The sequence below is a fragment of the Canis lupus genome, chromosome 25 (assembly GCF_011100685.1).
Source record: "Canis lupus familiaris isolate Mischka breed German Shepherd chromosome 25, alternate assembly UU_Cfam_GSD_1.0, whole genome shotgun sequence".
NCBI lineage: Eukaryota > Metazoa > Chordata > Mammalia > Carnivora > Canidae > Canis > Canis lupus.
Window position 1 is genome coordinate 12,505,968 of NC_049246.1, and position 15,781 is coordinate 12,521,748.

The 15,781-nt window shown below is 36.3% G+C and overlaps 1 protein-coding gene across 3 annotated transcripts in view; it reads left to right on the forward strand.

The window, feature by feature from the left end:
• The window catches only part of USP12 (ubiquitin specific peptidase 12), an 87,888-nt gene that overhangs the window by 54,494 nt on the left and 17,613 nt on the right, over positions 1–15,781 (forward strand). For 2 of the 3 annotated variants that reach the window (XM_038573408.1, XM_038573407.1), the window contains exons 3-6: positions 2,827–3,040; positions 11,387–11,616; positions 15,185–15,261; positions 15,369–15,452. In XM_038573408.1, the coding sequence (XP_038429336.1) occupies positions 2,827–3,040; positions 11,387–11,616; positions 15,185–15,261; positions 15,369–15,452 (605 nt within the window). Of the gene's footprint in view, positions 1–2,826; positions 3,041–7,454; positions 7,538–11,386; positions 11,617–15,184; positions 15,262–15,368; positions 15,453–15,781 lie in introns of those variants that run through there. The other variant, XM_038573409.1, reaches the window with a different exon arrangement.

The window sequence follows — 15,781 nt, forward strand, 5'->3', positions numbered from 1 at the left end:
GGTATGTCCAGACACTTGATTAAAATTTAGTAGTTTTGTTTTTTAAAACAAGAATACTTCATAAGAATTGCTACATATTTCTACAAGAGACATACAGTGTGGTGGTTTATTTTTAATGATGTTGGAATGCACCTGGTGTTCAGGTCATTTTAAAAGTTCCCGATCAGGCTTTAATGCTTTGGTGTTCATTGATAATTAATTATTGCCTAATCCATTGTTTACAGTCATTTCTTCTGAATTTATTAGCTGGAATTATGCTATAAGCTAGTACTTCTTCATCAACTATTTAGTTCCCTCTGAAATACTATTCTTATAAGAAAGACAAGATAAGGGACGTGTGGGTAGCTCAGTTGGTTAAGCATTCGACTCTTGATTTTGGCTCAGATCATGGTTTCAGGATCATGGGATTAAGCCCCAAGTCTGGCTCCACGCTGGATATGGGCCTGCTTGGGATTCTCTCACTCTGCCCCTACCCATCCCATCCCACCCCATGCTCATGCTCTCTCTCGCTCTCCAAAAAAAAAAGGAAGACAAAACTTTGACGCTTTCCCTTTATATATTAGTTTATAATTTCCGTGAAGACTAATGAAGGGTTTTTAAAAAGTCATTATTCATAAATTTTTATGTAGTTGATGTGCTTTTTATCAATCACAGTATTTCTTTTTGATGAAAGTTGGCTCTTGAATCCACATAAAGAGGTATTTTCGGCTAATCTGCATTTGTATATTTCCTGTCCCAGACCTAGTGTAGCCATATCTGCAAGGCATCCTAGTTCCTTTTTGTGGGAAAATGGTTTTTTGAGATTACAGTCAGTGTGCCAGGAAATTTGGGGCTGCTTGCTAGGTCTTTTTGGTGGATAGAAGTTGAAAACACACACACACTTATAAAAAGACATGAGCTTATACTGATACTTCAGATTCCAATTTAAGTTTATAGGGCTTTTACTCTTACCTTAATTATTGTGTCTTTTTTCTTTTGCATTAACAGTTTGGGTTCCTAAGGATATTAACGTAATTCTTTGCTTGCTTTGTCCTACAAAAATATATAGTAATTTCAAAATAACAGTGTCAATTAATTAGTTCTAACAATGTGATTACTGAATGCATTTAAGATTTCTTTTTTTATTCTCAGACTGTTTCAGTAGGCATGTATAGTAAAAATTCTGTGTTTTAAAGTTGCTCAAACTAATTTTTTGTGTAATTCTCCAGTGGACTAGATAAACATTTAGGTTTCGCTGATCTCTGTTTCCTTTCAGCTTTAGGAATTTCTTTTTTTCCTCTGAGATCTTTTCGATTTAACTTACTTAAAAAAAAAAAAAAAAACCAGTGCAAAGCAAATGCTTTTAAAAATGTACCTTGATTCCTCTCCACTTTCTCCATAAATAACCATTTTTATTAGTTTTTAAATATAAGCAAACACGGACATGTCTGTGGATATGTGTTTGACATTGCCCCTTTTTAAAAAGATTTATTTATTCATTTTTAGAGAGTGTGTGTATGAGTGGGAAGGTGGTAGTGGAGAGACAGAGGGAGAGGGAGAGAGAGAGAATCTCTTATGCGCTGAGTGCAGAGCCTGAGTTGGGGCTTGATCCATGGCCCAAGATGACGATGAGATCACCACCAAGCAGAAACTAAGAATCTGGCGCATAACCAGCAGGGCCACCCAGGTGCCCCTATATTGCCCATTCTTAAAACAGTCTTTTCTGCCTAACTTTTTAGGTAGTATGTGACATCATTGCAGGTAGTGCTGTGAAAATTGCCCTCTTTCCTTTTTTTATACTTTCAAAGTCTCCCCAAGTCTTCATCGATCAACTCTTGGATGTTTTATCAGCCGGCTTTGGGAGCCAGTATCTATTAATGGGAAGGGAAAAGGAAGACAATAAATGTTGCCAAAATGTGTGTCATTTTCTCATAAGGCGATATTATTTTTCCCCATTATTAAAGAGGAGGAAGTTGAAGTTCAGGAAGCTGTAGTTACACACTCCAGATCACATGGCCAGTAGGAAGTTGGTTAGTAGTTGAGGATTGAATGCACCTGAAGTCTGTTTGTAATAGATCACAAGTGATGTGACTGGGCATCACAGCATTTCAGTGGTGGTCATGCTGGCACATTGAAAATTTTTAACAGTTCAGAGGATCTCATTTTACTTCACTTTTTAATTTTTGGTGTTTGTTACTGTTAATAAAAGGTTTTTTATTCGACAGAGAGCTCGAGAGCATGAGCAGGGGAAGAGGATCAGAGGTAGAGGGAAGAGCAAATTCTGCTGAGCAGGAAAGTCCCATTCGGGCTCCATCCCAGGACCCTGGGATCTTGACCTGAGCTGAAGGCAGACCCTCAACTGACTGAGTCACCCAGGGGTCCCTTGTTTTTATATTTGAATGGCACTTAATCTGATAGAATACCTCAGTTTTGTGGGGGTTTTTAAATAATTTTTGAGAGTTCTATTTTAAAATGTATAATATATGAAATGTTTAGGGTCCAAAATGCAGCAAATGGAAATTGAAGAAGAAATTATACAGAATTCTAAGCCTTAACTATTCTCACTGTTTAAACTGTATAGTTTAAGTCAGTTTTCATAACAACCAAATTTATTACATATTTTTTCCTTCAGTTTTAACCTGAAGCCAATGCCTAGAGCATCCATTTAATGTTAAGATGGCAAATTTGCAGTCGGAGTAATTATTTCTACTCTCAGATGACTTTTAATTTATGAGGATCATAAGTTCACTGCCTTCCTTCTGTTTTCTTAACTATACACATGGAAATTCTTTCTCTTGAAAATGTGTTGCCCCAAGTTTAACAAGATTTTTTTTTTTTCTATTCTAGTTTGGGAATACCTGCTACTGTAATTCAGTTCTTCAAGCACTTTATTTTTGTCGTCCATTTCGGGAAAAAGTTCTAGCGTACAAGAGCCAACCTAGGAAGAAGGAGAACCTTCTTACCTGCCTAGCAGACCTCTTCCATAGTATAGCGACTCAGAAGAAGAAGGTTGGGGTGATTCCTCCTAAGAAGTTCATAACAAGATTACGGAAGGAAAATGGTAATTCTTCTACTTCTGAATGTATTTTCACATAACAGGAAGGGTAAATACAGCATATTAGATTTCATCAAGCACTGACCAAGCGTCTTCCAAGCCTGAAGGATGTTAGCCATTGGAAAACCAAAGTTGATGTTCTTGTCTTTAAGGAAGTACTACCAGTTTAGTGAGGAGATAGTCACACAGTAATTTAATAGGAGGTGTGATTAATGTTGGAAGTATGTTCTGCAAAGACCAAATTCTGTATGCCAGGAAATGAGAAATGATAACTTGTTTTGTTTTCTTTCTTTTCTTTTCTTTTCTTTTCTTTTCTTTTCTTTTCTTTTCTTTTCTCTCTTTCTCTTTCTCTTTCTCTTTCTCTTTCTCCTCCTCTTTCTCTTTCTCCTCCTCCTCCTCCTCCTTCTTCTTCTTTTCTTTTTTCTTCTTCTTTCTTCCTTTTTTTTTTTTTTTTTTGTTGGTGCCTGCTTGGCTTTCCTATCCAGAGTGAAGTTGGGTTCCCCCCCACCCCCGTCGTGTTATTTGTAGTTTTTGTAATGCTTTTATGTATATTAACCTATTTGATCCTTATATACTATCCTGAATTAGGGAGCAGGTTATTTCCCCCATTTTAGCCATACAAGGAGTGGAAGCCAAAAAGCTTGCCAGGGGTCATACTTCAGGAGAAAAGCCAGAATAATAAAACTTTTTGGCTTAGGGTAGGTGGTTTTAACTCCACTCACCTCCTTTTTAAAATAGTTACTGATTAAGCCTCACTTCTTTTTTCTCCCCTAAATGTTTTTCGTCTAATGCGCATAGCAAACCCTGAAGTCATGTTATTACCTCACTTTACATGAGATAGTGAATCTCAGAGTACTTAAAATGGCTTGTCCCATCTTCCTGACATCCAGATCCTATATTCTGTCTAGTGTGGTATGTTACCTCAAGAAATTTAAGTGGGATTTAAGGAGCATGTAGAATGCTGGGTTTTGTTTGATTTAGGCATTTTTATCATTGTAGAAATAAAATTGAGTGGTGTTTTTAGTTTGATTTGTTATCAAAAGATGCCCCCAGAAATAAGATTTGATAGGTCTTTGAGACTGGTTATTAAACACACCATTAAATAATCCTTTCCTTAACTCAGTTGGCATTGTTCATTATCCCATGAATTGAGATAAACCTGGATCATATCTAGTTTCCCAAAATGTAAGAAGACACTGAGAAAATATGGCGATAAGCTGTTGTTCTTGAATCTGATTCACGTGTTAGAGATTTTGTTCGTTTCCACCATATTCAGATAAAAAGCAGTTAATCATTCGCTCACAAAAATACATCTTTTTGTGTTTTCCCTATAAAGGCTAAACATCTTTACTTTCTTAAATTATTGATCTGTGTAGTATCTTCTACTTTTAAGAATGCCAAATACAGCTCTGCTAGAATGTAGCTGAGTGATCCAAGTCCTCTCAGTCTTTTTGTGTGTATTGGTATGAAACTTCAAGAATTTTGTCCTAGAAGAAAATTCACGTATGTGGTAATTGAACATGCCATCCTTTCTTGGTGATTTTTTTTTTTTTTTGTATTTTAGCAATGTTCAGCATCAAAAACATGAAACACAAAATACATATTCTTTTTAAAAAATATTTATTTATTCATAAGAGACACAGAGAGAGAGGCAGAGACACAGGCAGAGGAAGAAGCAGGCTCCATGCAGGGAGCCTGATGTGGGACTCTATCCCGGGACTCCGGGATCAGGCCCTGAGCCAAAGGCAGATGCTCAACCGCTGAGCCACCAAGGCATCCGCCACATTATTTTCTTTTTCAGTTAATAGTACATTTTTCTTGACCCTTATTCTTTTTTTTTTTTTTTTTTTTTTTTAGGATTTCTTTATTTTAGAGAGAGCACGCATAAGCATACATGTGGGAGGGGCACAGGGAGAGAAAGGAGAGAATTTCAAGTAGACTCCCTGCTGAGTGTGGAGCTGGGTGCAGGGCCCAAATGCAGTGCCTGGTCTCACGACTCTGCCATCATGACCTGAGCCAGAAGAGTTGAACGCTTAACCAGTTGAGCCACCCAGGCACCCCTTGACCTTATTCTTCAATATATTGTATATGCTCTTAGTTTGGGCTGCTGTAACAAAACTACTATAGATTGGGAGGCCTAAACAATAGACTTGTGTTTCTTACAGTTCTGGAGGCTGAGAAATCCAAGAGTAAAGTGCTGGCAGCTTCAGTGTCTGATACAGGCTCTTTTCCTGGTTTGCAGATGGCTGCCTTCTTGCTGTGTCCCCACATGGGAAAGAGAAAGAAGCAAGCTCTGTCCTATCTCTTCTTATAAGTGTGCAGTGATTTTTTAAATTTAAATTAAGTTATGCTGAACACTGAGCTCAAGTTACTGTGTTTTGAAAGCTATGTATATGTGGCTTTATATGTTTGCTTGTCAAACCTGGGATGTCTTTACACTGTTTATTATTTTTTAATCAATATTTTCTGAAAATTTTTATGTTTAGACAGTAAATTGATGCACAATGGACTTCTTAAAACTTTTGTTCAATGAAACTGATTTCAGGATAAATACTCCAAATTATCTTCTCATAGTTTTATTTCATTTTTCTGTATCTCGGAAACAGTATTTAATGGAAAAGCATGATTAATATTTGATATTGCTGACTTTTGTGTGTTTTGAAATATAGTTTTACTTTTTGATTTTTTACTTGTAGATGAGAGCATACAAATTAAAGAGGATTTAATGGGCTATCCATTGCTTTAAACTCTCCTTCTGAGATTATGTTTGCTGGTTGTTTTTTTTTTTAATTTATTTTTTATTTTTATTTTATTTTTTTATTTCTGGAACAAATGGATGTTGCCCATTTCAGAATTTCCACCAACTTTCACTGTTGGACTGTTGTTCTTAAATCAGTTTTCATCCATGGTATGCTGTAAAATTCATGTTTTATATTTTCAGTAGATATTAGCTCCAAATTGTGTTAACCACTATTACTTTATATAACTAATCATTTTGATATTACTTGGGAAGAATCTATTTTCATTTTATTAATGGATTTTTGTTTTCAAAATTTTAATTCATGTTACCTAATCATAGCATATCAGAACTGTAGCATAGTATACTTTTACAGTGTGATAACACTTGCTCCATAAGTGTGTTATCTTTGATGATGGGAAACCAGCTGAATGTTTGAATTTATTAACTATAATATATTTAGCTTCTGCTGAGTGCCAGAAACTAGTGGGTAAGATGAACAGTCATGTAATACAATGTATTATCGCCATGAAAAAAGTTAAGGCATGGAAAGGGAGTTGATATGTTAGAGAGTTGAAGTGAGAAGCCATTGGAATGTCTGAGGCAAAATCATTCTAGGGTAGAATTAAAATTGCAGCTGCCCTGAGTGCTTGAAGGACAACAAGGAAATTAATGTGGCTGGAATGGAGTACGATGAAGATAGAAAAGGCAAGGCCTGGAGCTTGGGTGTTATTTTGAAAGCCATGGCAAGCCATGGGAGGGTGCTGAGCCAGGTGGGTGATAGGTTTCGATCTGCTTTAGGAAGGGATCACTCTGGCTGCTGAGTGGCATGGCAGTGGGAATGAGTGGGCATGGGGAGCATGAGTACAAGCAGGTAGACCAGCCAGGAAGCTATTGCACTAATCTAGGTAAGAAATGAAGCCCTCTATTTTCACACTAACTTCCTATAGGCACTCTGTTATTTTAGAAGAATGAAAACATAGATCGATGATCTAATTCTGTGCTAGCATTGACTCAACTTGGGGTCATTTAAGGTGGGCTTCAAAGATGCATTAGCTGGCACTTGGAGGTGTGCACTCTGACTCACTGAATCTTAGCAGCATACTTGGTTCATGCTGTTGTTTTGGGACAGATTTATTCTTCTCATATCATCGTAGCTATTTCAGCCCCGTCGTTCATTTGGTAGGTTGTTCATTCATTCGTTCATTACCTTGTTCATTCATTCATAAAATGTCAAGCACATCTAAATATGTGGCAGGCACTGTTCTCAGTGCTGGGGATACAGCAGTGAATGAGATAGAAAAGATCTTTATTCTCAAGAAACCTGTATGTACACAGTGATGTTTCAGGTGATATCAAGAGATAGTAATATAAATATATAAGTATATATTTAAGTATTAGTCTTCCTTAAGTGAGGAAATAATCACAAATAACCCCTCTTAGGTAGATTTGAGTAAATAATTCCCCATATTCATTAATCCTTTTTCTCCAAAAGAGCATGAAAGATTTTTTTGTGTAATAAAACCTAGGCTATTTCTGAGTTGTGAAGAACACATAACATTTTAAAGCATTGATTTAGGGTTTGTTTTTTTTTGCATTAATGTTACAGCTATATTAGGAGTTTAATAATTTATACCTTTGATATATACATTTATTAATGAAATTATCTGTCTCTCCCACTAGACTGTCAGTTCCATGATGGAGGGAACCCATTTGTTTTTGCTCACCATTGTATTCCCAGCACATAATCCAGTTCCTGGCACATAGTAGGTGCTTCCTAAATACTTGATGAATGAGTGAATGAATGAGTGATTTTGTTTAATTTACCAAAGCAACTTTGAAGAACACCTTTCCCATTGTGCTACTTAGCAAAGAAGAAAGCAAACCAGAAGGAAACCAAGATTTTAGAAATTAAATGTAATAGTTTACAGAGATTGTCTGCAGCCACTCAGTTGATGTTGTTTTGATGTTTATGTGGTCCTGGTTGAATTTTTAAAATCTATATTGGCTACTCATAGGCACAGCAAGATTCTGGCACATTCAGCATACTGTATTTATGCAAAATGGACTATAAATTATTTTAAATTTTTGAACAAAATGCTTAAAGAGTATTTTCTGGTTTATTTTACATCTCATTTCCAGAGCATTCAAGTCATTTGAGGTATCTCTGTGAATGTGAAGTCATTGTTCTGTGTTAGAAGAATATCCCAAAAAAAGTGTTTCAAGTTTAAAAAAAATTTTTTTTGCACATTTTTGCTTTACAAAAAGTAATTATTTTGAAAGACACGCATAGATGCTAAAATAATTCAACAGGAAAAATGGGACTTTTTATTAGCCAGAAAATTTTTTACTTAGGTATTTTAATTTTGTAGTTTATTTTCAATATTTATGGCAAAAATATATTCTTTGAAAACTTCGGTTATAAAACACTTCAGTGGAAAAGAGCCTACTTAGTTTGTGGCATTGAACCAGCATATAGAGATCCATCGCAGTGAATTGTTTGCATCTCACTTTAAGCTAGGCCCTTAGAGTGTTTATAAATTGTTTTTACCAGTCCTCTCCCATTATCCTTCCTTTTAGATTTCTCCCTGACTTTCCAATTTGTTTGTACTTTCCTTGAGCCCCCTGAACAACTCGAGCATAATTTCCTTCTAGTTTTTAGTGGACCTGGGTGGTTGTAGATTTTGTGGCCTGGGGATGGATGAATACATGAGAGATGAAAAGGGGACTTCTAAGGATGTCATGTGCATTTATAGAAGCTGCCTGGACACTTTTAAAGTGTGGTTAGTGAGGGAGTCAGAATGGACAAAGAGACCATGAATCAGCAGGTGAGGGGAAGTTGGCAGATGACCACAGAAGGAAGGAGGTTCAGGGTAGCTTTTTTGACTGAGGGTGGATTTTCATATGCAAATGAAAGTATAATTGATTTAGAAGTGGCAGAAGCCAGCTAGAAAATGCCAAAAGTTGAAGAGATGGGGAGTTTAGAAAAGAAAGTGGTTTCTGGAGGAAACAACAGAAAGGGTTGAGAAAGAAGAAAAACCCAAGGATAAGGAAGGAAATGAGAAACAAGAAACGGATGAAAATAGTAGAGGATGGGAGAGTGGTTTTGGGAAGTGGATCAGTATTTTCAGGGATGAAGGATTATTGCATTGAGAGGCAAGGTGAGAGGGAATTGACTTAAATTATCCCAGCATTGGCCTAGACTGGTCTTGTGTGGGGTGGAACCATCTAAGAGCTATGAGCATGACTTGGCTTGGTCTCAGGGAGATGGAGTAGACTGCCAGGAAGGGTGGGCTGTGTCACAGTGTTGGGAGTGACACATGTACTTCTGCTGGGTGTGGGGTATGGGGAATGGTGTTACAATACTTGGATCTATCCCTTATGGGCAAAAAGCACTGGACACATAGAAGACCAAATTACAGATCAGATATGTTAAGTCCACATAGGCTAATGCAGTATCTCTTAGGACTCAGGGCTTTTATTGTTCTAAAAAGTAACATAAGGAGTTTGTTGAAGGCTAATCACATCCCTCAGGACAAGCTTACAGCAGAGAAATGAAGTGTGGCTCTAACTGCATTAATATTACTGGATTTGACTTCAAATCCAAGAAAGAGGTTAAGTAAATTGCCTGCGACATGTAGGTAATTAAAAATAGAACCATCATAGGTATCCAGACAGCCTTACTCTAGTAGCTGCACCTTAATCTGATGCTTTTTTTTTTTTTAATTTTTATTTACTTATGATAGTCACAGAGAGAGAGAGAGAGAGAGAGAGAGAGAAAGAGAGGGGCAGAGACACAGGCAGAGGGAGAAGCAGGCTCCATGCACCGGGAGCCCAACGTGGGACTCGATCCCGGGTCTCCAGGATCGCGCCATGGGCCAAAAGCAGGAGCCAAACTGCTGCGCCACCAGGGATCCCAAATCTGATGCTTTTTAAAGGTCTTTTTGTCACCAAGATTAAAATCATTTCTTTATTTTCTATGAATACACCGCCCAAATCCACATCTTCACTTTTTCCCATTCTGTTTGTAGAATAAGTTTGCAAAGAAAGATGGTATTCCATTTTACAGGCTGGAAAATCAAGGCCTTTTTGATTACCATGAGGTTGAACATTTTCCCATGTTTCTTAACCTTTTGAATTTTTCTTCTATAAATTGTTGATTTCACATCCCTTCCATACTTTGTATTTTCTTTTTATATAAGCTCTTTATGTATTAACAATGTTAATAGTTTTTTTTTTTAAGATTTTATTTATTTACTCATGAGATACAGAGAGAGAGAGAGGCAGAGACAGGCAGAGGGAGGAGCAGGCTCCACGCAGAGAGCCCGACGTGGGACTCGATCCCAGGTCTCCAGGATCATGCCCTGTGCTGAAGGTGGCAGTAAACCGCTGGGCCACCGGGGCTGCCCTTAATAGTTTTTTAAAAAACTTTTTCATTGATTTCTAATGCACAGAACTTAATTTTATGCAGTCATAACTGTAACTCTTTTAAAATGTAATTTTTTTAATATTAGTCTTTCTATAAGTTTTATTCCTAGTTGTATTATTTTACTCAAAAAAATGTTAACTGTAATCTTTCTGGAATTTATTAAATGTGCATCGAGGATCTAAAGATAAACATTTTCTGACTAGGTAATTTTCTCCATGGGTTTGATGACTAAGACACAGATGCCCTTGTGTGGGTGGGTCACCCTGGGATGCTCTTCTGTATGCAGCTTGTGGAGTCAGACTGCCGGGTTTGTGTCCTGGGCCTGCCACTTCCTGGCAATATGACTTTCCCTCTCTGATCCCGTTCCCTCATTTGGAAGATAATAACAGTGTCGCAGAGTGTTAAAAAGATCAAAGAGGATACTGCCTATGAAATCTTTACCTTTCAGTTTTAGGTTGTGTCATGTCAGGTGCAGGGTATAAAGCCCTTCATGTTAGTGACTGTTTTTCCAGTATATTCATTGATTTTGTATAGTTAACAGGGGAACATTTCATAGAGTTGTAAAATCTCACATTTTAGAGATTATTTGGCTTGAATAGATAATTTGTGATACCTTTTTGATTCCTACTGCAGATCAAGGTCACCTGGAGACACTTTGAAAAGTCCTAGATTATAGGCCTCACCTTTGAATCCCTAGAAGGCATGACCCAGTCATTATCATTTCAACAGACTTTCTGTGTAGCTCTTACAAAATTGGCTTTGCATTTGCAAAAGGTTGTCTAGCTTCTGTTTTAAAACTTGCTGTGTCAAATAAATATATACATAAAAAAATAAACTTGCCATATTATAATCTTTGTGGAATAATAAGATGAGCTAATAAAAAGCAATTGTTTCTGATCTCTTCCATAATATCCTCATTCCATTATATGTATTAGGATAGGATTTGTTTTGCCCTTTTCTTGTGGATTACTTAGTATTGTTGCTTTAAAATGAGGATTCACATTCATCTTATCTGTATTTTCTCCCAGTTTAGTCATACTTTTATGTGAAAGGTAATCTATTTCTTGTATATGACCAACAATACCAATCGGTTGAACTTAGTTCTGATAGAATACTAGATATTTAAGTTTAGTTTTAATGAAGTTACTAATTCTAAGGTAAATCTCTAATATATTTTTATTTTTAGAACTTTTTGACAACTACATGCAACAAGATGCCCATGAATTCTTAAATTACCTTCTAAATACAATTGCCGATATTTTACAAGAAGAGAGAAAGCAAGAAAAACAAAATGGCCGTTTACCTAACGGTAATATTGACAGTGAGAACAACAACAGCACACCAGACCCAACGTGGGTTCATGAGATTTTTCAGGGAACATTGACAAATGAAACCCGATGTCTTACTTGTGAAACTGTAAGTATGTCATAAAATTTTGTGTAGAGCAGACTTAACTCATTTTTATTAAAAGCTTTTTGAGGATGAGTATGAGAGAAGGTTGTAATTTCTTAGGTGTAGTATAAATGGATTATTAAAGATGAACTTGTCAGTTGAAAGGACTCTCTGTATATCTTTTTTAATGCCACTTATTAGCAGTGAATACCTGAGGTGACAGAAAAATACTGCAGTTTGGACCACAAGTTGGCCTTTGAACAACAGGGGTTCGAACTGTGTGGGTCCACTTAGTTTTAGATTTATATATAGAGATTTATATATAGTATATATAGTGTATATATATATATATACTATATATATAGTATGTATAGTAATACATATTACTATAAATGTATTTTCTTTATGATTTTCTTAATATTTTCTCTAGCTGACTTTATTGTGATATATACTATGATACATATACAGAATGTGTATTAATTGAGTATTTATGTTATTGGTAAGGCTTCTGGCCAACAGAGGCTATTAGTAGTTAGCTTTTTGAAGAGTCAGTCTTAATATACGGATTTCTGACCGCAGGGAAGAGGGTAGGAGGTTTTGGCACCCCTAACCCCTGCATTGTTCAAGAGTCAATTGTATTTTATTTTGTTTCAGTTCTGGAAATTATGTTCCAGAAATTATATGTTCTGGAAATTATATGTCTTTGTCTTTGTTAAGCTCATAAGAAATTTACAGGTCAGGGAGGTACATGAATTTATTTTCCCTTTCTCTACAATTATGTTTATTGCTGGAATAAAAACTAAAGCATACTGTGTACACTCAACTAAGGGAAAGCACCTACTTGTTGGGGTACTCTGTAAGGATGAGCAGTAGGGAAGAAGCTTGAAAATGGATTTTATGTGGGATCAGATAACCCGATCCTTTTTTTTTTTATCATTACCTGGTTACCTCATTTCTCATTTGAGGAATGAAAGATCAGGCATCTGTTTTTCAATTTTGCCAGTGGAGCCAACAGTGCCCTTTATAGCATTTCTTCCCCTTCATACAGAATCCAGTTTAGAGTTTAGTAGTTTGCATTGCATCTAGTTATGTTTTCTTTAGCCTCCTTTAATCTGGAACATAGTTTTTTGTTTTTTGTTTTTGTCTTCTGTGATATCTACATTTTTAAGAATATGTCCTTTTTAAAAAAAATTAACATTTCGCATACTGAGTTTGTCTAATGTTTCCTTCTGCTTAGATCCAGGTATGCATTCTTGGCTGCAGTGATTCAGTTACTGTTGTATCTTTCTCAGGGTTTCACACCTGGCATACTATCCATCTGCCTCTCATTGGTGAAATTAATTTTGATCTCCCATTCAAGGTGTTGTTCGGTGTCTCTAGTTGATAATGACTGGTTCTTTTGTCCTGGTAACTAGTAGCCAGTCAGTGGGGAGACACAAATATCTTGTTCATCAGAATCTCCCCTGGGATTTAGCATCCACTGAGGATTTTTGCCTAATCCAGTCATTACTATGATGATGGTTTTATGACTAGTTCTTAATAGCATAGGTGAATAACATTGCCCATTGGGAAAGAGAGTCCACAAGCAAGAAAAGTAAGACATATTTTATGGATGTTTGGAAGAATAACATAATTACTTGTTTGACATAATTACTTGTTTGAATCAGATAAATAAATCACTAGTGGAGACTAATAAACTGTATTCTTTTTTTAAGTAATAGACGTAAGAAAAATTGAGTGGGAAGTACAGAAAGTTCCCAAATATCTCCTGTCTTCCACTTTCCCTTATAATTTCTTAATGAGGTACATTAATTGCAGTTGATGGGCCAATCATGATACATTATTAACTAAAATCTGTAATTCATATATTTTTTTAAGATTTTATGAGAGAGGGAGAGAGAGAGAGAGAAGCAGGCTCCATGCAGGGAGCCCAATGTGGGACTTGATCCCAGGTCTCCAGGGTCATGCCCTGGGCCGAAGGCAGGGGCTCAACCACTGAACCACCCAGGCGTCCCTGTAATTCATATTGAAGTCACTCTTGGGTTGTCTGTTCTGTGGTTCCGTTTGTTTTGACAAATGTATAATGACATGTATCTATGGTTATAGTATCTTACAGAGTAATTTGATTTACCTAAAAATCCTCTAATCCTCTTTGTTTCACAAAGTCATCCCTCCTTCCTCCCCAAATTCCTGGCAACCACTAATGCCTTGATAGCTTTGACTTTTCCAGAATGTCATATAGTTAGAATCATAGAATATGAGGCCTTTTCAGATGGTCTTCTTTCACATGTGTATTTAAAGTACTTCCATGTCTTTTTGTAGCTTTGTAGCTCATTTCTTTTTATCACTTAATTATATTTCATTTAGTTTTGTTTAGGTATTTATATACTAATTAGGCCAGGTAGAAGATGAATAGAGGTTGGCAGAAGATGAACAGGACATAGATTCTGATCTCAGGATGCTCATAGGGTAGTGCAGGCTAGTCAACAAGATAGGCAGTTCCAGTACAATATGTTATGGTTCAGGTAAGCACAAGAGTCCGTGGGAGTCAGAGGATAGTAGAGCTGACCTATCCAGGTGAGAGTGGGAAGGAATTGTGAAGGTTCAGAGTGGGCTTCTTGGAGAAAACAGTGTTTATATGGCAGATTTTAGTATTGTAGTTGTTAATATCCCAGTTGGTAGGAGGCTGGGTTGCTGTAATAGCACCCTTTTCTTGTGTTCTTCTGTTGTATAATGCTTTCTTCTGGTCTCACTTCACCGAATCTTTTGAGACCCAGATCACTTACCTTGTGGTATCACTAGACCTTGTGCACATGGTACTCCTAGCAACTCTTATTTACGGAAGTACATAATACATTCAGCCATGTAATCTGTCACAAATTAATGATACTGAGCTTATAAAACTGATGCACTATTGAAGTAGGAACACATTTACTATGCTAGGTGTATAGCCATTATGGGTGAGAGGCACAGTCAGAGATCTGTTGCATGTCACCTTAAGCATTGAAGGAAATTTGATGCCTGAAGTTCTGTCCTAATCCAATTCTAATGAATAAGTAATGACATGAAGTTTTTTTTATCAGATGATTAACCCATAATTCAAACAGAACTTTATGTTAGATTTTTCTTTTTTTTGAGAAAGATTAAAGAAGGCCACCAATGAGGAATGTAATTTGGCATTATAGGCTAAATTATTTCCTTGAGTGATAACACAGGTGTCATGCCCTTTGCCAGGCATCCCCATTCAGTCTTAGCCTATTTTTTTTTTAAAGAATTAGTATATATGGGCAGTTTGTTTCATGCTTTACAATAATACCAAGGTTTTGGAAAGTAGTGGGATTTCACATCATAGCCTTTGCCAATAAGGGAAATCAGTCACAGATGTACTTTGCTGTTTAACCTGTACATATGACGAGAGTCATTCATTCAGTGTCCTTTTGGATAATCCCAACCAAGTAGATTTCTTTGGAACTTGGGGAAAAAGAATTCTAATGTACTTACAACTAAGAATAGAATGCATTTAATTCTGTCATTTCAGAGCAGTGATTTACTGATATTTAAAGAAATCAAAGGTAATTCCCTATTTTTACAGATAAGCAGCAAAGATGAAGATTTTTTAGACCTTTCTGTTGACGTGGAACAAAACACATCGATCACTCACTGCTTAAGGTAATGGTAGAGTTACTTATTTTGAAATTTAATAAATATCTTTGGCTTAAAGTATTTTTAAATGGATACATGGTTTTCTGATACAGTTTATTTTGAATTTTACACAGGGGTTTTAGCAACACAGAAACTCTGTGCAGTGAATACAAATATTACTGTGAAGAATGTCGCAGCAAACAGGAAGCACACAAACGGTAATTTAGTGTTTTTAAATTTTTTTAGTGATTCTCTGACAGTAGGTGTTGTAGATGGGCCTTTCTAGCTAAAAGTGATATATGAAAATTTACATTGAGTAAAAATTCTTAACTTTATCATTAAATAATTAAGACCCACTAAGTTACTATTGCTAGACAAACAGTATTCAACTCTGCATCCTCAGGTGATTTTCTACACTTAATAAAAGTTGCTTAAGAATCATAAACCAATATAGTTAAAATACTTAACTTTGAAGCTTGCCTGCTTATGTAAACTTTTTTCTTGGTAAGGTGAGATAAGGGGAAAAATACTTTCCTCACCCCCTACC